This window comes from Balaenoptera ricei, chromosome 5 (assembly GCF_028023285.1).
Source record: "Balaenoptera ricei isolate mBalRic1 chromosome 5, mBalRic1.hap2, whole genome shotgun sequence".
Lineage (NCBI taxonomy): Eukaryota > Metazoa > Chordata > Mammalia > Artiodactyla > Balaenopteridae > Balaenoptera > Balaenoptera ricei.
In genome coordinates, this window is record NC_082643.1 from 61458719 (window position 1) to 61483699 (window position 24981).

At 36.7% G+C, this 24981-nt stretch overlaps 1 protein-coding gene across 7 annotated transcripts in view; it reads right to left on the bottom strand.

Annotated features, from left to right (window-relative positions):
- The window catches only part of ADGRL3 (adhesion G protein-coupled receptor L3), an 858314-nt gene that overhangs the window by 141928 nt on the left and 691405 nt on the right, over window positions 1–24981 (bottom strand). For 3 of the 7 annotated variants that reach the window (XM_059922921.1, XM_059922914.1, XM_059922915.1), the window contains 4 exons: window positions 21543–21845; window positions 19362–19465; window positions 8870–9055; window positions 5875–5913 (listed from right to left, as the gene is read on the bottom strand). In XM_059922921.1, coding sequence (XP_059778904.1) covers window positions 5875–5913; window positions 8870–9055; window positions 19362–19465; window positions 21543–21845 — 632 coding nt within the window. The remainder of the gene's footprint in view (window positions 1–5874; window positions 5914–8869; window positions 9056–19361; window positions 19466–21542; window positions 21846–24981) is intronic. The other 4 variants (XM_059922920.1, XM_059922917.1, XM_059922919.1 and 1 more) reach the window with 3 other exon arrangements.

Sequence of the window (24981 nt, forward strand, 5' to 3'; positions counted from 1 at the left end):
CAGCACTTCTGAGCAGATTCAGCAGCACTTGACATCATTTCCTCCTCCATGAAACAAGAACTTGAGTTGACTCCTGTGCCATACTCTCCAGGTCCTCCTCCTTCCTTAAGGCTGGTTGTTACTCTCTACTGCTGGTTCCTCTTCCTCTCCCTGACCTCATCATATGACAGTGTCCTGGGGCTCAGCTCTAGATTCTCTTCTCTTTCTACACTCGTTTCCTTGATGAATTCATCTAGTACATTGGCTGAAAATGCCACTCTAAGTGAAACATTACTAAATGATTATGTCTAGCTTGACCTCTCAGGTAAATTTCAAGCTCGTATATCTAACTGCATATTTACCATCAATATTGCATATCTAATAAGAATCTCAAACTTAACATGCCCCTGAGTGAAGTTCTTTTCGTGCTCCTCCCAAATTGGTCACAGATTGACTATCTCAATAAATGGTGACTGCATCTTTCCAGTTGCTCAGTCAAAACACTTGGTGTCATTCCAACTCCTCTCTATCTCTGACACTTCACATACAACCCCTTAGCGAATCCTGTTTGTTCCACTTAAAAAAATTCCCAAAGCTGAAGAATTATCTCAGCATCCCACACTCATATCCGGTTCCAAGTGAATGTTGTTATTGTCCAAATGGTCACCCTGTTTCAGCCCTTACTTTTCCTGCTAGAATCTCTTCTCCACTTTGAAAACACATCACATCATGTCATACTTATGCTCAAAAACCTGCAGTGGCTTCCTGTGTGTCTATGAGTAAAAGTTGAAGTCCTTACGATGGTCTATCAGATCTGGGTCCTCGCTGCCCCACAGATTAATGTCCTGCTACCCTCTTCTCTTTCACTCTCCTCCAGTTGCATTCGCTTCCTGGACAACACAGGCGTATTTCCACCTCAGAAACTTTGTTTTCTCTGCTGGAATGCTTTTTCCTGCATATCTTCACAGCTCACTCCTTCAGAGTTTTTCTGAAATGTCACCTCAGTGATGCGTTTCTTGCTCTTATTTTTCTCTGTAACATTTATCATCATCTCACATACCATATATTTCACATACTTAGCATACTGTTTATATTCTGCTACTGGACATTTCACCCCAGGAGAGAGAGCAGGGATTTCGGCCTGTTATGGGCACTGCTATATTCCCAGTACTGATAAAATCACTGGGCACATGTGCTGAACTAGTAATTCTTGAATGTTTTTGTTGTTAACTACTATGTGATGTTTTTTACAGTTGAAGATAGAGATTGCTTTTACACTGATGGTACCTAGGATACAGATTTCTAGTGGATAATGAAGGTGAAACAAACAAAATAAATAAATAAAATAAACAAGAAAAGCAAACTATAATTCCAAACTGAAAGAAAAAGAGAGCTTATTACAAATACTTGGTAAGATTTAAAGAACACATAGACTATCTGCCTTTGAAAAAAAAGGAAAGAAAAATTTAAGGAAGGATGGGAAGAAGGGAGGAAACCAGGTATGCATGTATATGTGTCTTTTTAAAAAAATTTGAATCTATTTACCAATTTTTTCTGATCAATTCTCAGCCCGACTAAGCAAATAATAGTAGGTTCCAAAGAATGACTCAAAAGATTCACATCAAAAACTGTATGTACTTATATTTCCCATTAAGCAAGATCGACTGCAGACTCTAGGGAGTCCATGCCACCTCTGAGATTTGGAGGACAAAAGAAACTGCTGATAAAAATCAAAACATATTTCTTAACTAGGAAAATGTCCTGCTTGTAAAGCAGTAAAAAATGAACGCTAGTAATTTTTAATAGTTCCTGCTAAAGAGAAGAACAATGCTAACAAACATTACTATTTAAAAGATGGGAACTCGGGATTGAAAAATGAGAAAAAAATATAAATATAAGTTCTGGTTACATTTATAGAACATGAAGGCAGTTGTTCTTAAGCTATTTGAGGTCACACTCTACTCTCAGATTCTCATGAAAAACATGGCTCTCTTTGGAGCCATATAATTTTTTTATTCGTTCATGGATTACCCTCCTAAAACTTCCCCTGCCCCCAATCCACCACTAGAGTTAAGAACTTATGCAATTCACATGTAGTTGGATGGTTATAATGAAAAAGAGAAAATAACAGTGCTGCTGTAGATGTGGAGAAATTGGAGCCCTAACGTATTGCTGGTGGAAATGTGAAATGGTGTGGTCACTTTGGAAAACAGTTTGACTGTTCCTCCTTTAACATAGAGTTAGAATATTTTCTACTTGCTTTTTTCTTCTCTCAATATGATAATTTTTAAATCAGTCTCCTCTGAAAACCAAATGACCTCAAAGTAAACTATGTTTGTATTTGACCTGGCTATAGGAGTACAAAATAACCACCACACAGCCATTTGAGCTCAATCTCAAAAAAAAGGAGAAATTTTTTAAAAATTATTATAATTTATACCATTCCTGAAATACAGTACCATAAATCAATAAATATAAACCAAATAATATATCTTGACTTCTAACACCAAATAATGTCAGTTCCGCAATCACATTATTTTGGCGAATGAGAGCATGAGTTTCTGAGTCAGGAAGACCTTACTTTGAATTCAGGAGCCCCTCAATTATTACTGTGTAATTTTGTGAAAGTCATTTAATGCTTCCTGTGCCCCATTTTCTCTACTTTAAGTTAAGAATAGCAGGGGCTTCCCTGGTGGCGCAGTGGTTGAGAGTCTGCCTGCTAATGCGGGGGACATGGGTTCGAGCCCTGGTCTAGGAGGATCCCACATGCCGCGTAGCGGCTGGGCCCGTGAGCCACAACTACTGAGCCTGCGCGTCTGGAGCCTGTGCTCGGCAACAAGAGAGGCCGTGACGGTGAGAGGCCCACGCACTGCGATGAACAGTGGCCCCCGCTCTCCACAACTGGAGAAAGCCCTCGCACAGAAACGAAGACCCAACACAGCCAAACATAAATAAATAAATAAATATTTTAAAAAAAGAATAGCAATAACTTATATCATAGGGTTGTTTTGAATATTAAGAATTTATGCAAAATGCTTTGCACAATGATGGCCACAGTGCCTAATAAACATATTTATTCTTCATAATAAATCACTGTTATTCTTAATCATGGTGTTGAAGAAGCACTGGAAGCACATCAGGATAGCAGCATTAGTGCCATTGGTGCTAGTTGTGTGACCTTGGTCCAGTCATTTCATCTCTCCAGATCTCAACTCACTCATCTTCATCTCTAAGGTCCCTCCTGGTAATATTATATCATGGTAGCTACTTAATATGCATATGTAACACAAGCCTTATTTGTTATCTCTGGCATAAAACTTAAAACCCTCTCCTAAACGAAGGTGTGTATTATGCCTACAATACAGTAATGCTATTTTTACTATGACATGTCAATATCTATCTTTTGATAGTCAACAAGGATTTTAATGTAATCTAAAATTACAACTAAATAAAGAAAAATAAAATATATTTGACCCAATTTTTTGTTTTTGTTAAAATTCTTGAGACAAAAGAATAATGGGTTTTAGGAGATTCATATATTATGTAAAATATCAAAGCAACTATCTTTTAATTGTTCACCTACAGATGAGTTATCATAGCTGACGGCTGACAGTCCAGATTTCACTTTTTTTTTTTTTTGTGGAATAAAAAGTGGGAAGCAAGAAATAAAAAATAGATCTAGATAATTCATAAAATAGACACTGTATTTCTAAACAATTAAAAGCGAAATGTGTTTAGATGGTCAAAATCAAACCTAGGAGAATCACTGCTTGTGCCCATGGAAAGGAAATTTTTTTTTTTTTTTGAGAATCTTGTGATAACTAAATAATAATCTTTTTTCGAATTTAATGCATAAAACATTTCAAATGTATTTCATACCTCTTTCATAGGTAGCTCAGAATGTGCTCTGAACATAAAAATATTAGGGAACATAAGTCTTTAAAATTCAAATAGACTAAAGTTTAAGGTATCATTCACTCTAGAATTTCATAGAATAATGATCTACAATAAAAGGAACAGAAATAATGCTGTGTTATAGTGAGCACAGCATTTCTGCTTCACCAATATTCTGTTTGTATTTGGTCTTATCATATGTTTAGTCAATAGCTGAAACATTTATTCATAGCCAGTCAATTACAACACCAGGAAATCAGCTACTGAATAAACTGTGCTATTAATTTTCCATCAGAGATTCATGTTTGAATGACCATGCATTTCATAGATTTAAATACTGAAAGGCTAATTATCTCCAAGGTCCCATTAAAAGGATAGCATAGATTACAATAAAAAACAATCCTAATAATGCTCAAAAATGATCCTCAGCTTTCAATGCTGAAGAGTACTTCAATTTCTCTGTCTATGGCACACACTAAGCAATATATATACATAAACCTCCCTAAGCAATTTCTTTCCCAAAACCTTAGAAAAATAAACCTGAACAGCTTCTTATATAAAAAGATTCATTAATTTATAAAGTTAAATGCAAATTAAAAGCTTTTCTTCCTAATCTCTGTTCAATGTTCAAATTATTATTTTTTTCCTTTTAAATGACTGTGTCACAAAATGCCCTTATTGTGAATAAACTGATACTGTGTATTTTCTGGACTACTAATCTGAGAACCAGAGATTTGGGTCTTGAAGGCATCTCTCTTCATAAATGTAGTTGGCCTTCCCCTTAAAAATGCTATGATAGATACACATAGGGAATAAAGTTGACAGTCACACAGTTTCATATTTTTTCTTCCTTCTGATAAAGTTAATTTGTATTTTGGGACCCACAATATGGAGGCCGCCCCAGTGGCCTGGTCCACATCACAAATCTAAATCTGCACTTATGGGAAATGACTGTCAAGGAAACCTCACATACACTAATCACAATCCTCCAACTCAGCGTTAGCTAGCTCACCTTACCCTAGAAAACAGGACCTGCTAGCCTTATAAGGAAATCCCCAATCTCCTTGCCAATCGCGCCCTGTTTAGAGTTGTCTCTATAAAACCCACTCTTGTCCAACATCCCTCAGGGAGAATGCACCACTGATGGTGAGGCACTTACTGCCTCAACCCATGGATTGCTTTCCCTTGAATAAAGCACATCAAAGTCATTACTAAATAGCTCTGTCATTTGAATTTGTCATTTGACCTCGCCTGCCTTTGTTCCTCCCTCCTCTCCTCCCCTCCCCTCCCCTCCCCTCTCCTCCCCTTCCCTTCTCTCCTCTCCTCTCCTTTCCTCTTCTCCTCTCCCCTCCCTTCTTTCCCTTATTCTAAAAATAACTATGAAGCTTGCTTCTGGGATTCTTTTTCACAAAGAACTCATAAACAGTAGAAATGTTTTTTATCTTGCTTAGAAACAAATTACAACATGTGAACTGGAGGAAAAATTACACTTACATTCAGATTCATGTGTTTATAATAAGTGGAAGAGTAAGATCGTCACAGCTTGTCTTGATTAATTTGGCACAGAAGCATGATATTACAAGTATCCTGGAATTGTTGTCTTATTTGATTGAGTGTCATTTCTGGATGACTTGCTACTCAAATATTAGCTAGACCAACATAGGAATGAAATGTTTTCATACCCACCTCTCTGAAGAAATTAGAGATTTATTATATATTACACCCAACTCACCTTTCAGTGATGATCAAAATTCTCACACCCAGAGTTGCACCTCTATGCTAGTCTGGGCTTCTCTTGTATGATAGAGCACTGGCACTGTCAAATTTCTTTTTAGCACATACCCTTTCATATAACTTTCCATTCCCACCCTCCATGCCCTCTCTGAAATTCTTCTAGTTCAACAGGATACATTTATCATCTTTCTATCGGACGCCCATACATGCTATCACCAACAGAGACAATTCAACAACTTAACACATTTATAAAAACGCAGAAAGTACCTGGACATAGGCTCTGCAAGAGCGCTCTCTTTTCTGAAGCTGAATCCATTAAGACAGCAGATTAAACACAGAATAGAAAAAACAAGTTAGTGACAGAAGAAAACAAGAAAAATAAAAGAACACATCTACACAAACACCTTATTTTGTTGTGCACTACTTTCAAGAAGAGAATGAAAGCTAAGCAGCAGCAAAATGTCAGCAATGGCATGAAAAATAGTAACTAACAGCTTTTCAGAACCCAAGTGATAACTGGATGGTATAAAGCTGTTAATGATGGAAAGAAATCTTAGACTAAATTTAGTAGAAATTAGTAAAAATCAATATACTTCATTCATTTGACATGATTCATTTCATATGAGGTTAGTTATTAATTCATGGGCCACAAATGAAGATCTAGGAAGTTAAGTAAATTATGTCAAAAATTTGGAACCCATTTTTAAAGATAGTAAATTGTCTGTGGTTTACAGATTTTTAGATGGTTAATGTGTCCCACAAACCATTTGTTCATACATACAAAAAGTTCTATTTATTGAGAAAATTGAAATGCCCATTCATTTGACTATTTGATTCTAAGGGACAAATACCAAGAGATAAGTAACTTCTGATTAAAAGAATGCAATCGATATTGTGATTTATCTTGTTTTTATTTCTTGAAGAATTCCTTTTGATGGTTTTGACCAAAAATTTTATACATTTTAGAAACTTCTGTGGGATAACAAGCCTGTTTCTGTGTGTTTCTTTGTTTGCATACAGAATGATGTTTTTCTGGGCAAAAGGTTAACAGCAACTCATACTCAGTCCCAAACATTTTTTCCTGGTGATAAAATGAATAATTAATACATATATTTGCTCTGTTTAAATAAATGACTGCAAATTTTATAAATTAGATTGTAGTTTTCCTCCTTTTCCCTATTATTTTCCTTCAGTAGCCTCGATTGTTCAAGGAGAAAATTACCCAGTTTTAAGAAGCAGTTACTCTGATGCCTTTTGTGTGGCTAATACTCTCCCACTTTAATTCATGCATTCTTCAATGAGCATAGAGCAGTTACTCCTCTAAAGAATTAAGTGAGGAATGAGTGCAAGTAAATTGTCAGCACTGTCATTTGGATCACTGACTCTCATTTTGGTTTAGCAGGTCTCTAAACCCTCCAGAATTTCAATGTGGGGCACAACTGATTTGTACCAAGTTGACTTTGCAAATCTGATGGGTTAAAACTGCTTCAGGGAACAGTGGGAACCACAGGAAATGAGAGCAAGCCAGGAAGCATGTGAATAACCTCTGCCCTCCCATCTTCTTACCCCATCATGCAAATTAACAGATAACAAACCACGTTATATAAACAGTTGAAAAGAGCCAAATAAGAAACAAAAGAGAGCATTAAAAAGCTTCACAAATGAAAATTTGTCCATTATGTAGTTATTTGATATTCAGACTAGGCAAGCTGATTAGCTGTAGCTAGTTAGAATGTGACATTAATTGCCAGCTTTACCTGATATTGCCAGACATCGACACCATTTTTAAATAAAGATACAAAGTATTGCTATAACAAGTAATGGTATGGATATGTAACATTAATAGAAATGACTATATCCAGTACATTATGGTAACAATAGCCGGCAGCAATATTCATTAATAGCCTCCAGTCAGCCTGGGTAATAACACATTAAAATCACAGCATGCCCAGATTACACAGGCAGCTGTGGATTATATTCTGCCAGCGGCTTGGTTGAGATTCTATCAGGAATATGAATGACAAAAATAACTCCTTTTTGCTCAGCATGAAAAAAACTTTAGTAATAATTTATATCTAATTGATAAAACTGAATCTATTTTCTGAGGATGAAATTGCAGGAAAAACTGACAGATAAAATATCTAGCTTTTTAATGTCGAACTATTATTATTTTAAAAAATTTCTTTCTTCTCATGAGTGAGACTCCTAGTCTAATAAGACAGAAAAGAAATAAACATAATAAAGACCAGTCTGCAAAGTTATTTTTTCATTCTAAAGGGGAATGTTCATTTAGTGAATTCCATACAGGACATTAGACCGTCACTGCCAAATTCTTGCTTTTTTAAGTAATAAGATTATCACTGATATTTGAGACCTTAAAATCAAGTTTCAATAAACGATCATCTTTACTACAAAAATGCCATTCAGGGAATACATGTTATCTGGTGGCAGCATTCTAATATCTTTTCACCATGTGATATTTTGTTACATAAATAAATGATATTCTTTATAAATATATTAAATATATTTTACATACTTATGTAAATAAAATGCTTATATGTGTATAGGTTATATATAAAATGCTTATATATGAGTATATAATGTATATAAATATATAGCAGATTTATAAATATAAATTAAAATACATAAAATTCCTTAAAATTTAAAAAATAAATTATTTTTATTAGTTACAATTCAAAGTTGCTGAAACACATTTAAACCTTTTAAATTATAATGGTAATGATACAAAATCAGTAATTTAAAAAATCAAAAGGAAATAAAAATTAAAACAAGTACTTGCCCTATGAGTTTTTTTAATGTAATATTAATTAGGTTAAATGATTTTTTAAAAAATCTATAATGTATTACTAATATCCTTTTTCATTGTTATTTTCTAAATTTCTGCTTGTTGATTAGACATTTGTTTTACTGTTAATTATATTAATATAAAGGTTTGAAAGGGAAAAAAACCCCAAAAGAAATGGCATTTATCTATATTAAGTTAACCCTGTCAGAATTTAGTATACAAAAGAGTACTATGGAAAATAGAATTGTAAATTCAAAATACATATAGAGAGATACCAGTTATTGTTCCTTAGATTGAAAGTCAAATAAGGTCATTATTATACTGCAATAGTGAAGTGAATTGAATATAGCTAGCAATTCTCTTTAGAATGATCTGATTTTATGGAAAGAAAGAAATTAATCAGGGAAGTCTCACTGATTTTACAACTTTAAAGACACATGTAACTAAGGTCCTTACCTTGTTCAAACTTCGTGCAGCACTATCTTTTCCACCTGGGGTCAAGTTCCGGAGCTGTACATCTAGGAGGCCTACCAGCTGATCCATGGCCCGGACTGAGTAAGTGATATCTCCAGCATTCAAATGATTTCTTGTCTGTTCAGCCAGTTCTCTAGCAATGTTGGCAGCCGTCTCTCCAGATTTCAACTACAATTTTGAAAACAGAACAAAAAGGAAAGAGATTTTAAATAAGTAATTTTATTGGCTTCTTTGGACAATTGTTTTTGCATATGTTTTAATCATTGAGGCAAGAAAGTTATTAAACCCCATCTTTACTTGGTATACATTCCTTAAGTTTTCCTGCTAATCCATTATTTTCTTCAATACTTAACTTGAAATTCATGCCTTTAGGAAGCTCCTCTTGAGGAGTCTAACTTCTAGAAATTGTTCTTAGTTTACCCATCTGGTTTGCCCTATGACTTTTCTCTATGCATTTCTAAAGGTTTGCCCTATGACTTTTCTCTATGCATTTCTAAATTGGATGTTGACAGAGGCCAGTACAAATTTTCCATTATGCCTAGTTTAGCACTTGGTTCACAACAAATAGTCACTGCTGCTAAACTCTGTGAAAATTTAATTCCAAATAAAATCCCTGCTTTTCAAAGTGCTCTTCATCTTCTTACTAAGTAAGAGATTTTGTTCCCAATGTACTAGGTAGCAAACTATTGCTTAGTTTCTAGCACTTTCCTTTTCTGAAAGTATGTGCTGCTTTTTCAAGTATATTCTACAAGAATTTTTCAAATTGTCAACAATCCAAAGATGTTAAAAGAGATAGACTAATACCCTATGATTACTTGAGCAAATTTGATAGCTCTGGGTAATAAGAAGACAGGAATATATATTAGTTTATAAGGAAGGCCTGGGGAACTTAAAAAAAGAAAGTAAGTGTGATTTCCCAATTTATCATGTCCTTTATCATTTTTAAACTAATAGACTAAAATAAGATTATAAAACATTTACACAATACAGATATAGGTATGCAATGCAAAAATCATGAATGTCTCTTCTTTTGCCTCTATATATTCCCACTTCCCAGAGATTATTAATGGTTTGGTACGTATCTTTCCTGACTTTAGCCTGCTCTATTACTACTTAAATATATAATAGTGTCGTTATTTAGAAAATTTTCTTTTCTTCTCTTTTTCTATTTTTAACACAGTCTAATACAGAACTTAGAATCCCGAACAGAAAGGTCCTCTCTTTGTAAGGCTATCTTCCTAATGGCTATCCAGAAAGCTATAAGGGGCACAACAAAAACTCTTAGTCAAATAGGTTATCACTATCTACTCAGGGATGCTTAATAAATCCCTAGCGGTATTGAATGTTAAAGAAACATGAATAAATTGGAGAAATTGGAATAACTAAATTGTTAACAATCACATTCTCAAGTATATAGAAAAATCCTAATTCAAAAACGTAAAAATAGTTTAATAACAAAGTGTTGGCAAAGATTTGTAAAAATGTATATGACTATCATAAACTACTACTGAATGTGTATATTTCCATACTTCCTATGTAGAGTAAATTACTAGTGTCTATTAAACTCTGAAATGTGAAGACTGTATAAGACAGAGATTTGTCTTATCACTATCAACCATAAAAAAATAATCCCACTGTTATGAAAGAGATATGTTCAAAGATGTTCATTCTAGCTTGCTTATAAAACAAAATGGGTTATGACTGTGGAAAACTGCTCATGTATATAAATACTATGGAATATTAATCAACAGTTTAAAAGTATGAAGGAGAACAATATTGTTAACGTTAATCTTCAACATGTAATATTGAGTTAAAATAAATGCAAGTATAAAAATTATTTATATGCTAATATATATAGGCATGTTATTTGTGAAATATGAACACACAACTTGAGTAGCATATAAACATGTTACCTATGAAAAATAAATATTATATGTAAATATTTTATGTTTATATATATATGTGTATATGTTTAAACACATAGAACAAAATCTGAAACATGGAAATCAAAAAACAAATCCTTTTCTTCAGTGTTTAAATTTTACAAGAAGAATATATTAATGTATTACAAGAAGAATATGTTAAAGTATTATTATATAGTTAATTGGTACTTTTTAGAAACCCTTAAAATAAAAAAACACTTGCACTAAATTTATTGAATTTGTAAATTATGGTCAGGACCTGAAAACCTGAGATACTTGTAAGACCAAATGGAATAGATTGTAAGGTTCAAGGATAAGTGTGTAACAAAGTCAATGTAGACCCACTGATGGATCATGAAAGTACTTTTAAGTGGTCACAAAGTGACGTAAATGTGATTATAATCCACACATTTAATCATTACATATAATTTAGGGCTACTTACTGGTAATCTAGTAAAGCAATTAATGATTTATAAAATTCAGTATTTGTTAATTAAATTGATGAAATGCTAGTACTCATGAAGTATTCAAATTCAATATTCCATCAGTAAGTCTGAACACCTGATACAATTGCTTGGCAATGTTGCAAAACTCCTGTGCACATGAGTATCCAGATAGCTGGAATTCCTATCATTTTCCAAAGGGATATTCTTTTAATCAATGCACCACTCATAGAGTCTTTTTTTTTTTTTTTATAGAAAGGCAGACTGCCACATGCAGCACCTCATTTGGATATTTCTAGAGTCTTGGAAGCTTGACTACCCTATGTTCTCCTACAAATGGACCTTGAGAGCTCGATTTTAGGTTCTAGCAGGGGAGTGCACCTACTCATATACCCTTGAATGAAGAATGGTCCTCCTCTATTGGGAAAGGTCATCCTCTTCAACCAAGCGAGCAGCTTTGGAAGGGATGCACGTGGAGCGGTGAGGGTGGAAGGGGACACCCGCCTAGCCAGCCAGATCAGCCGAATCAACCCTGGAGATCAATGGGGTGACAGATGCCACATCCACCATTCATAGAGTCTTGCATTTGTTGTAGTTTCCCACCTACGCTATTCTTATAAAAATGAATCTATTTGTGGAATTACTATTGTTTTACTTTGTTAAGCATTATGCACTTGTATAATTGTTTTATTATCATTATTACTGTATTGTTTTCTTCTATGCCTTTATTACCACATAATATTTTTTCTATGAGAAAATGTCAAGGCACATGGACCTCTGGAGTCTTTTGATTCACTTAAACGGGCGCTGTTGGAAAAAGGCTGAGATCTACTAAAGTAGATAATAGGCTTTCTTTCATACATCATCTTCAAAACTAAAGATGCAAGTACTGCCTTTCATTACAGCTATCAGGGAACATTATAAAAAACAAAATTACTTATCAAACAAAAAAATAGGTATTTTCACATTGTAATTCAATTTCTTTTCTTTTTCTGTGTAGTTGTACAAACATAGTCTTCAATTATTAATTATTATAACATTGGGGTAGGACATGATAAGATGAAAAAGGAGGCTTATGTAATTCCCTAATATAAAAATTTAAACTTTTTCTTTATGTACAGTAATGAAAAAGTTGAAAATGTAAATGACTAATAAGTCAAAATATTACTGCTCTCAACATAAAAGATAATGATGCTGCCTATATATGTGTCAATAGCAGATAGTGTAGTGTTGTAAAACCGTGAGTCAAATATGAAAATCACTAGTGGATTATCTTAAAAATAGTAACTACATTTTAGCCCTCAAGTGTTTATTTATGAAGAATAAATCTAATTAATCCCACAAAAGAACTCTGGAACTCAATGTTCACCAACAAGAAAGTTGTAAGAAAAAAACTAAAGTACAAATAAGTTATAAAAATGTTTAGAATAAAAATGTGATAAGCATGTTTTTAAAGTAAAATAAGAACTAATATAACCAGTTATTCATTATGATCCTCTCTTCCTCTTAAAATTGAAGAAATCATAGTAAAATTCTTTCATTCATTCAACAATCATTTGGACACTTGGTATTTCCTAAGGAAATAAAGACAAATGTTATATGTGGCTCTTGCACTCAGGAATCTCACGTTCTACTAGTTGGTATTGCGGGGCAGGGTGCATAAAGGCAGATAATACTAATTCAACAATGCAATTTTAATAACAGAATGTATATGGGGTGTTATTGGAATATAGTACAGGGGTAATAAACACCTGGAAATTAGGTGGGAAAGCAACAGAAAGTAACAATAAGTTGAAAGTTAAAAGATAAGTTGAGGGTGACTTGGTAAGATAAAATTCTGGTGGGGACTGGTGGGGAGAGAGAGCCAAGAAGATGCTATATAAAAAGCGAAGTCTAAATAATCATGGTTTGGGAAGACAGGGTACTAAAGGCAGAACAGAAAGAAAAAGCACATTTTTCTATCTTCAGAATTCAATTTGGGACCTACATAGCACAAATTGTGTGTCTGTATGTATTAAATATATATATATAGTTTTAAAAAATAGAATATCTCTATCTCTATTTATATTTTCAACAATCGTTCCTTCAGTCTAAATGTTCATTTGTTCTTTAACCAAAATTTGAATTTCTAATAGTATTATGCTAAAGTCTGGGGATAAAATGGTCCCCAAAAACATGACCTTACGTACTAGTAAGGGAAGGGCTATCAATAAATTAACTGCACAAGAATTTGATTTCAGTTTTTTTGAGGGCAATACAGAATCCCAGTGCGGTAGAGTAGTTTAAAGGCATTTTAACCTGGTGTATGAAGTTAGGGAATAATTTAGGAAATACTTCACTGAGAAAGAATGTGTAATCTGAGATGAAATAGAAAAGAGGGAATTAGCTTGGGATGAGGGCAGGAGCTTCCAGGCAGAGAGAGCAGCTTTTAGGAGAGGGCGGCAGGGAGTCTTAAGGGTGCTGCACAAAGGGCACTTGTGACTGGGGTTTAGGCAACTGGAGAGGTAAGCAAGGAGCAGATTGAGCAGTCCCACTTCGGAAGTCATGATGACGATTTTGGAAAATTGTGCTAAGAGTGATGTGAATGTACTAAAGAGTCTAAATAGGAGTGGGCTAATCAGTCTTATATTTGAAATCAAACTCAGTAGAATGGATTAGAGAGTTCAGGAGTGAATGAAAGGGGACCTGCTGTGAGGTCTTCTACTGCCACAGCAGTAGAAGAAGCTGTTGTGGATTAAGGGTAGTAGCAGTGAAGAAAAGTGACAACTGGCCTGATTTGGGAGAGATTTACAAGTACCCTGAGAGGCCTATTATCTGATTGGATGTGTGAGGGGAAGGAAAGGGAGGCACCAAGAGTCATCTCCAATTTTCTTGTTAATGGCAGTGGTGCCATCAACTGGACTCTCTCATAGTCACTGTGACCTCAAGGTTCAAGCTCAGTTCAAAGGTTGCCTTATCAGACCAGGCCTTCACTAACCATATTCTTTCCAGGGGCATCCAGAAGCTACTCTTCTTTCTGATTGTCCTATTTATTTCTCTCACCACTGTTATTATTATCTTATTTCCATACAAAAATATACACATATCTTGAATCTGCCTCAAGTCTTCTGTGCAAAGAGGCAGGATTGAAATAGTTATTTCATATAATCTAGCTTAAAGACATCATTACAATGTCTATCTCTTAACATTTCTTTTATTCTGCTAAAGTTATTTCTCAGAAAAAAGTACATGCACACTGAGAAATCTTATGAGTTTTGTGAGGATTAGTAAATTAGTGCCTGTATTGAAATGGTGGGATTATACCTAGGGCTTCAATAGGGGAGGGAAAACCCTGCAGCTGTAGTTAAGGATAATAATTATGACAGAGATGGATACTATTTGCATTTCAAATTTTGACACAAGGAAAAACAGTTTTCTTTGAAATAAGCTTTGACATTTTATGGGATTTACTATATCAAATATTAATCAGGTGTCAAAACAATTCATGAAGAAGTTACTCATATTGTTTAAGTACAAAGCTACTATTTCTTTGAAAGATCTGCCTATTTTTCTATAAATCTGAGTCAAGTAGGTATATAAACAATAAAATGCTTCTAGCTTACAACTGAATGTAGGCTAAATGAGCCTGAAGATGTGGAAATTCCACTAATCTCTGATCAAATTAACAAGCAATTTACTTTCATTCCACAGTAGATCTACAGACGTTAACGAATGGATGACGTCGTCATCCTGGATGACAGGATTCAACCAGTCTTCCAGAACAAATCACCGGCTTATTTTATACTGTAAAACAGCAACATCATTTCTAGATCTTCACATCCTTCTTTAGAAAATGCAGGAAGAATCTTACATTATCTCAAAAGCTGTCAGTAGTTTGTGTGCAAACAAACGAAAAGATATTTCAGTTTGCTAGAAATAAGAAGACTATTTCCCAGTAACAATTCAGGCATATCTTTTTCCTATAATAGTTGGACCAGGTAATGAAGTAGGAAGCAGACCTTACTTTACATGTAAATAAATACGGAATGTCTTCACAACTTTAATTCCACAATTTTCAATTGAAAAAAGACAGGAGGGATTATAAAGTGCAATGAATTCTTTAAAGGTATGCAAAATAGAAAATATAAACTCCTTTTTGATAAGTTGAGTCCAAGCTAGAGGTCAGGCTGAAGCCAGAGACTATGATTTCAGCAAACAGTCATTAAGAAATGTGAGAAAACAGGATATTTTACCACATATGTTAGAGAAGGCAGAGCTCTAAACTAATTTGTTGGCTTCCAATATGACCAGAAACATATTTTTAAAACATTAATTTGAAGACATATGTACCTAATCTCACTATCTAGTTAATCTATCTTTGTATCCAATCATCTGTTTATCTTTGTACCTAACTTTCTGTCCACCCATTCATCCAACCACCCACCCACCCACCTACCAATCTCTCTCTCTCTGCCCCTACACTCCACCATTGCACTTTTTTGTACAACTTCTGCTTTTCCCCTTCTATACAAATTATTAAATCTCATGATTATGAAAGTATTCTGGCCAGTTTGTAACAAATTTCTTCTGCCTTTAAAGGCTTACATTTTCTCTAGTGAAATGTAATCTACTCTTTAATATCACTCAAAATGTAATCTATAATTTCACCAGTATGTAAGTGGCCTAAATTCATTTGTGAGTCATAAACCAACAAGATTCTTTGCTTGTTTTCTCCCTCCTGGCCTAACTGTAGGGGAAAAACACATTACTCATTTCTTAATGAAAATGAAAATTTAAGGTTTGCTTTTTCCAACTAAAGTAAAGCATCCTGACCCATTTATTTGTGTATACTTGCTGTCTACAGCGGTGCCTGACACACAGTGAGTGAATAGTACCAATAACAAAATGAAAGATCCTCCCATGGGAAAGATGCAGTGACTGCGATCCAGGGTGGTCTTTCCTTTAAAGCCCTCAGGAATTCCCCACAGGCACTATAAAGCCATAAGAGATGGGCCTCATGTTCCAAGGTACGTTCACCCACAAACTTGCAGAGGGAAAACTGAATACACTGTTTAAATGAGGGAATCACCCCTTCTTTTCTTTTTTCATCTATGCTTTTATTGCGGGTAACAAGTGTTACTCTATTTTAAAAGTCTGAACCACAATGAGCAGAGGAGGGAAGGAACAAATCATTCCGGATACCTATTTCACTTTTACTTTTTCACACTGGCATAACCAACAAACTAAAGAAAAGCGGGGAGGTCAGAACAGAGGAAGGAGAATGGAACAAGGGAAAGGAAGGAGGGAAGAGAGGGGCGGTGAAGAGAGAAAGAGAGGGGGATGGGAAAGGGAGGAGGGGTGAGAGAAGGGAAGCAAAAACTGTGAACTCTGCTGGTTACTTTCCATCTGCTAATTCAAGGAAGGCCTCTTTCCATCCTCCTCCATCCTTCTCTCTGCCCCGGGAGGTGGACTTACATGATGTTAGTAAGAGCACCCCTCTTCTCTGGCTTTTGTTTGGGTTTGGCCAGTGGTGAGGCTGGGCAGGCGAGGAGGGTGGAAGAGGTGAGTGGGTGAGATCAGAGTATTTATTCCCCTAGATCTTTTCTGAAAAGTTGCCTGAGGCTAGGTTGTGTCTCTTGTCTATAGGTCATCTTTCCTCTCAAGGATACTCTGTTACCAATTTTCCGTCATTCCATTGATCTGGCAACCAGAGGCCTGGGGTTGGGAACAGCTCCATCCTTGTTACTAGCTCTGGGTTCCTCTCAATCCCTTGCAGTTCACCTCTGCTCCCACAAATGCCACTGTAAACAAACCCTCTTCAAAGGTTCCATTTGTTTGTTTTTGGGACTCAGGTACTGAGGGAGGAAATGAGCAAAGGGATGAATTCTGTGGAAGATGCTTTGGGAAGGAGGGAGAGAAAATAGGACTTCCCTGGTGGTGCAATGGTTAAGAATCTGTCTGTCAATGCAGGAGACATGGGTTCGAGCCCTGGTCTGGGAGGATCCCACATGCCACGGAGCAACTAAGCCTGCGAGCCACAACTACTGAAGCCCGTGTACCTAGAGCCCATGCTCAGCAACAAGAGAGAAGCCACTGCGATGGGAAGCCTGTGCACTGCAGCGAAAGGTAGCTCCCGCTTGCTGCAACTAGAGAAAGCCTGCGTGCAGCAATGAAGACCCAAAGCAGCCAAAAATCAATAAGTAAATAAATGTATTTTAAAAGAAAAAAAGAGAAAGAAAATAGGGACAAATAACTCTGTGGACAGTGCCTACAAATTCTCTCTCAGAAGCTTACGATGTGAATAGTTAAAAGTGTCGGAGTTTTATGATAACCTGTTCAACTATCATTTATGTTTAATGAATAGCATAAATAGTTGGAGGTATAAGTAAAAGAGTGGAGAGAAGTGAAGAGAGACTAGGTAAGTGGGTGTGAGATATAAAGGCCATCATGATCTATTCACAGTGTAGCCAGTGTTGTGGCTAAATGTGACATGTTGATAAAGGTAGACCCAGCTAAACATCAGCTCCAGCACTGACCTGGCAACAGTTACATAAGCCAATTCACAGGGCTCAAAAACCTCCTCTTATACTTTTGACAATTCTATAAATTTATAAGTAATCAAGCTAAGGTATTATTATAAATTCCAACTCTCTAAATTGTATAATCTTAATATAATTATAATACAACATAATTTTACAGGTGCTACAGGATTACACAGAAATGCTCCAAAAGAACAGAACATACTTGCTATAAAACAAAAACATTCCATCCCTAAATCAAATGGGCAAGAGCTGTCTGCTCTTTGCAAGGAATTGTGCCTTTTGTCACAAGATTAGCAGGTCTGCAGAGGAAAGAAAAGAATTAAGCATCATTATCAGTTAAAGTCACCAGTAATTTCTGCAAGGAAACAGGCCAACCGTATTCAGGAATGATCATGAAAACACTCAGCTTTCTAGGTGAATTATTACTGAATTACTATTAACCCCCCGGGCTTAGTATGTAGGGAATGTTTTTTAAAAGTTGCTAATGTAAGGAGATATGCTACTGATCTTTTAATCTGATCACATCCAGGAAGAGTTACTTGCCCTGGGGTCTGAGCTACATTGTAATAAAATCAAAGGACATAAAAACTGTGGCAGGAACAGTACTGAAACTGGAGAAGCATCATTATGAATAGCAACAAGTATGGAGATGCACATGTAAGAGGGTAACTGGAGTCAATATAACCACTGTTCTTCCATGATTTAGGGTAAATAGATGGTTATGGCTCATCTGCTAAACAATCTACTGGGTAGATATTTATGGATTATTGTACAGTATATTATTGAGGATAAGCCTGGTTAAAAACAAATAGAGAAAAGAGCAAATGGCACAGAGAGGCTTTTAGTAAGGCCATCACTTGTAATATTTCTCAGGAAAAATCTCTTTCAGAAATTCCTCAGCATAGCTAATGTAACATAGAAGGACTCTCCATTTTAAGAGTGCATAAATCCGCACAAATTGCTATAATAAGGATTCATCCCATAGCCCTTTTGGCATAAATGCACATCTGGTCTCTGTTTGCAATGAAATCAATTCAAAGCCCCAAAGTGCATTAATAATAAAAATGTTCAACATATTGCAACCGAATAAGCCCTGCAAATTTGAGTCTGCAAGATTCTGTCACACATGTGTATACTTTTAACACTGATAAATGATTAGGTTACAGAACATTTATCAAATGGATTAAGATTCCAAAGGTAGACTTCTTTTTTTTTTTATAATTATTATTTCCACAGGAAAATCCATATGTATATATGCTAGAAGCTTTTGCTTGCTTGATTTATAATACCTCTTGGACTTTTATATCTGTAGTTCACAATACCATAAAAATTTTATTAATAATAAAATTATTATAAGCAATACTGCCTGGCTTAGAGGAAGTACATGGATTTCCCCTTTAAGAACAACAAAATCCTAGAATTAGCTCATAGCATATTAGGCTTGTCATTAAATCTTAAATTAAAATAAAGTGGAGAATTTTTTCCACATTAATTAAAAAAATTATTGACTATTTTGTTTTCAGCAGTTATAATCAACAACAGAGGATCTAGATCTGGCAAAGCCTTCCTTGTCAGTGACACGATTTACCTTCTGTGTTATATGGCTGACCCAAGGAGAAGAACAGTTGCTAAGGTCTGGTCCTTGGGGATCCCAGATTCCATCAGGAGCCAGGCATAGATAAGTTGATACTCCTAAAATAATGAGAGAAATAGGTCTGCTTCAAATATTCAAACCATCTTTCTTATAATGACTTTATATCCATAATATGTTCAAATATAAGCAAAGGTAAGACTATGATCATTAAACTGAGGTAATGTCTATTAAAACACCATGTACAGTGCCTAGCAAGCAACTAGCATTAGAGAAACATAATACAACAAACACTCAATGTTTTTAAAGCATTTGCTGACAACTATACCAGGTACAGGGAATAACTTCATGAATTAGATGAATGCGGTACCTGCCTCCATGGGGCTTACTGCTTGAGTTTTCAGAGGCAAGGTAGCGGTTGAGTCTTAAAGGAATCAGTTTGCAGGTTTTTCAGGAAAACAAGGTGGGTAAGGGCATTCCAGGCAAAGGAAAAGTATGCTGTCTTTGGGAATCATCAAGTGTTTTGAATTGAGGTCTACTGGGTAGGGAAGTTGTATTTAATGGAGTTGGAAAGGCTGGCAGAACCAGATCATAAATGCCCTTGTCTGTCATCTGTAGGTGCTGGAAAAATCAATGAAGACCATTACGCAGAGGAGACAAATGGGCTGATTTAGGCTGTAGAAAGATAACTGTGGCAGCAGCATGGAGGATGAATTTTCAGGGAGTGATATGGAAGTTGTGAGGAAGCTATTGCAATAATTCAGGTGACAAAAGACTGTGTGGGCCTTGAACAGGGGCACAGCAGAGGGGACAGAGAAAGGGTAAAAAGAAGACTGCAGAGTAAACACAGTCACCTGGGAGGGAGGGCTTCAGAAGGTTTCCTGTAAATCTCTTTCTCAATTTTCACAGAACAAGAGTGACATATTTCTGTACTGCTTTGCAGTTTGCAAACTGCTTTCAAATACAGTATTTCACTAACCTCTACAACAAACATCTGAAGAAAGGGGGGCTGTTATTATTTCTCTTTTAGAGATAAAGGAACTGAGGTCCAGAACTAAGGGGACAGCGCCAAGAGAAAAGTTCCAAATGTTTTCTGATTCCAATACCGCAGAAAACTTTGGAACTAAATATTGTGCCCCTTCATAAAGGGAAGGAAGATCTCAGAATATTTTTAAACACTTTGATGAAAACAAATTAAATGTGCACTTTTATATATCTTCTTATCTTCCCACCACTTCATATACCATGGAATTCAGAAGGACATTTCCACATTGAAACTTTGTTAAGACAAACCTATTAAAGTAACCAAATCAATAACACCCAAAATCACAGCCCCTAACAATGTTAGTCTAGTGACGTCTATTATGCATTTGTTTTATTTACACATTTTATGCAATAATGCAAATTTTATGCAGGGTGTCAAGTATTAGTTTTATGAAGATCAATATCTGTAACAGTAAGAAATCAAACTATTTCTGGCTTAAAATGGTAAATAATAATATGGTTACCATTTGGTGATATTATGAATCACATCAGCGAAAAGAAAAAGGTGTGGGGACAGACAGCTATCTAGTTCTTGACTACCTCCTAGAGAAAACAACGCAGGACTGATCTCTCTAGTGGATGTTGTGTAAGAGGAGGTTGGCTCCTGCCAGCATCATCCCTGACAATGTCAAGAGGCTCCAACTATTAAAGAACAGCTACGATGACTGGTAATAAAGGATAGTCAAATCTTCTCTTTTGTTAAATGTTAGGTAGTTTCAATGATCATCTAATACAGAAGTCCTCGATCTAGTTTTCTGCAATAAACATTTGACAATTGGTGACAAGCATGAGAACTAGCTCCCACCAATCCAGTGATTCACTCTGGGCTGTTGCATAGGTCAGCTGGCTCTTTGGAGTAGCTGGGACATCCATAGCTTAATTGTAATTTGACCTCACAGCATGGGTGAAAACTATTTATCTCACAGGTATGCCCACCAAATTCTCACCTGTGACTTCTTCAGGTTGCATTCTCAAACTCTGAAAATACTTGGCTGTAAATTGTAATTTAGCTGAGTCCAGAATTTAATCAAATGTTAAGTAACAAAACTACGTTGTGACCAAAAAAAAAAAAAACTAGGAAAGCAAGCCAAAGTAACAATACACTTTTAGCTCAGCTTTGTAGGACAGACTTACCTATAGTTCCTGCAGGGCACGGCTGCTTTGCCATCTGTCCTTGACGGGTCTTAAACCACATGATTTCTCGAGCTTCCACAGCCTCACAGCTCTCTTCTAGAGCTGGGATTTGGGATGATCCTGACGGAAGGTGTGTGGTAATGTCGTCAAGTACCTCAACTGCTGGAGATGGTGTGCTGGTATTCCGGTTTCTTCTTCCTGACACTGATGGGGTGGTGCTCCTGCCTGGGCTCCAAGTTGTGGTCCGAAGGGTGGTACTGGTGGTGGTGCTTCCCGTGCCAAGAGGTCCTGCGGTAGAGATATCTGAAATAAAATTCAGAAGAAAACGCCTACATTGTTTGTTCACAGTAGGACCTAAAAATGTCCTAATACTTCAGAAGTCATTTTTATTTGACAATTCAAGGAGCCTTAAACATGGGAAAAATAAGCCAATAACAAAATATCAGAGTGCTACTTGAATATCCAGACAGCCATTTGACTAATGCTAAATGTAGGCTTGTTTGTAGTTTTTCTCAACTTCAATTACAGAAAACAAAGTTACAGCACAATTCAACTCTTCAGTAAGCTTTAAGAAGCTTCAGGCCTTTTGGACAATTAGGGAATTAAAACATTTAAAGCCCTCCCCTTAGAATCTTCAAATTCGGTATAGGAAGGGAGAGAGCTATATACAATATTTTTTCCACATTAACTATAACATGAATTTCTAAAGATGTAGCAAAAGAAAAAAAAATCAGAAATTAAAGTGCTCACAAGCTAAAAGGTAAAGAGCAATTCTGAGTATAATATCCTTAACACGAATTAGAGTAGTGTGATTTACTCGGATGCTCTTAAAACAGACCCATTGTAACAAAACTTTCAAACTTCACATTAGTAATTTCCAATTAGTGTTCATAAATTATTTTCTAACTAGATTTTTAAAGTGGCATTTTCCCAATGTATTCCAAGTTCCAGATAAAAGTGGTTAGGTTCCTTGATCAGACATTAACAGGTTATTAAATCTATAATGTAGACAAAGGAATGTCTTAATGATACTATAGAAATAATCACTGCAGAGAATTATCTTTCTGGTAAAATATATTCAGATTCCCAAGATAGGAGTGCAAGCGGGTACCAGGCCTCCACATACATACACTGCTTTCCTAACTGTAAGATTAGAAACTACTCTTAACCTCACTTACTGGCAATAAACAGTGGGGGAACTGGCTCTGGTCAGATTCAAAGTAGCACAGGTTTAAGAAACTGAAGGGAGAACTGTGATGAGCCTCCTGTTGTTTGTCATTCATGGTCTGCTTTACCATGTCATCAGTTAGACTCTGCTGCCCCAGAAGAGATGCCAAATCCATCACAGTGCATTTGGTGCATAAAACAGAATAGAAATGGCAGGGGGAGGGTCTATGATTTTTCAAACACTTATTTATTTATTTTTTTTAACATCTTTATTGGAGTTGTGTGTTAGTTTCTGCTTTATAACAAAGTGAATCAGCTTTACATATGCATATATCCCCATATCTCCTCCCTCTTGCGTCTCCCTCCCACCCTACCTCTCCTACCCCTCTAGGTGGTCACAGAGCACCAAGCTGATCTCCCTGTGCTACGTGGCTGCTTCCTACTAGCTATCTATTTTATATTTGGTAGTGTATTTATGTCCATGCCACTCTCTCACTTTGTCTCAGCTTCCCCTTCCCATGTCCTCAAGTCCATTCTCTATGTTTGTGTCTTTATTCCTGTCCTGCCCCTAGGTTCATCAGAACTATTTTAAACACTTATTTAATCATTGAAATTGTAGCATTTTCTGAAATGATACTATTTGCTATTTTGTCTTCTTGCTTGTTCTTCTGTTTCCTCTCCCCTCCTTCCTCCATTTTCTCTCACGTTCCCTCTCCACGTGAATGGTAATGTTCATAACTACATTTACTCAAAGTTCATACAAGAAACCAGAGTATCCTTCTTTCCCCTTCTTTTTTCTGTATACACCATCTCCCCCAAATTGCCAAGTCTGGCAGATTCCATCTAATTTAAAAAATTACTTGGAGACCTTCAAGATGGCAGAGGAGTAAGATGTGGAGATCACCCTCCTCCCCACAGATACATCAGAAATACATCTACATGTGGAACAACTCCTACAGAACACCTACTAAAGGCTGGCAGAAGACCTCAGACTTCCCAAAAGGCAAGAAACTCCCCACATACCTGGGTAGGGCAAAAAAAAAAGAATAAACAGAGACAAAAGAATAAGGACAGGACCTGCACCTCTGGGAGGGAACTGGGAAGGAGGAAAAGTTTCCACACACTACGAAGCCCCTTCACTGGCGGAGATGTGGGGGTGGAGAGGGGGAAAGCTTTGGAGCCATGGAGGAGAGCACAGCAACAGGGGTGCAGAGGGCAAAGCGGAGAGATTCCCACAGAGAGGATGGGTGCTGACAAGCACTCACCAGCCTGAGAGGCTTGTCTGCTCACCTGCCGGGACAAGCGGGGGCTGGGAGGTGAGGCTCGGGCTTCGGAGGTCAGATCCCAGGGAGAGGACTGGGGTTGGCTGTGTGAACACAGCCTGAAGGGGGCTAGTGCACCACAGCTAGCCGGGAGGGAATCAGGAAAAATTCTGGAAGTGCCTAAGAGGCAAGAGACCATTGTTTCAGGGTGCACGAGGAGATGGGATTCAGAGCACCGCATAAACGAGCTCCAGAGACAGGCGCGAGCTGCGGCTATCAGTGCAGACACCAGAGACGGGCATGAAAGGCTAAGGCTGTTGCTGCAGCCGCCAAGAAGCCTGTGTGCAAGCACAGGTCACTATCCACACCTCCCCTTCCAGGAGCCTGTGCAGCCTGCCACTGCCAGGGTCCCATGATCCAGGGACAACTTCCCTGGTAGAACGCACGGCGTGCCACAGGCTGTCGCAATGTCAGGCCGGCCTCTGTCGCCACAGGCTAGCCCCGCACTCCATACCTCTCCCTCCCCCCGGCCTGAGTGAGCCAGAGCCCCCTAATCAGCTGCTCCTTTAACACCGTCCTGTCTGAGCGAAGAACAGAGGCCCTCAGGGGACCTACATGCAAAGGCGAGGCCAAATTCAAAGCTGAACCCCAGGAGCTGTGCGAACAAAGAAGAGAAAGGGATATTTCTCCCAGCAGCCTCAGGAGCAGTGGATTAAATCTCCACAATCAACTTGATGTACTCCGCATCACTGGAATAGCTGAATAGACAATGAATCATCCCAAAATTGAGGCGGTGGACTTTCGGAGCAAACGTAGACATGGGATTTGCTTTCTGCATCTAATTTGTTTCAGGTCTAACGTTTATCTTAGTTTAGTACTTAGAGTTTATTATCATTGGTAGATTTGTTTATTGATTTGGCTGCTCTCTTCCTTTTTTATATATATATAAAATTTTTTTCCTTTTTCTCTTTCTTGTGAGTGAGTATGTGTATGCTTATTTATGTGATTTT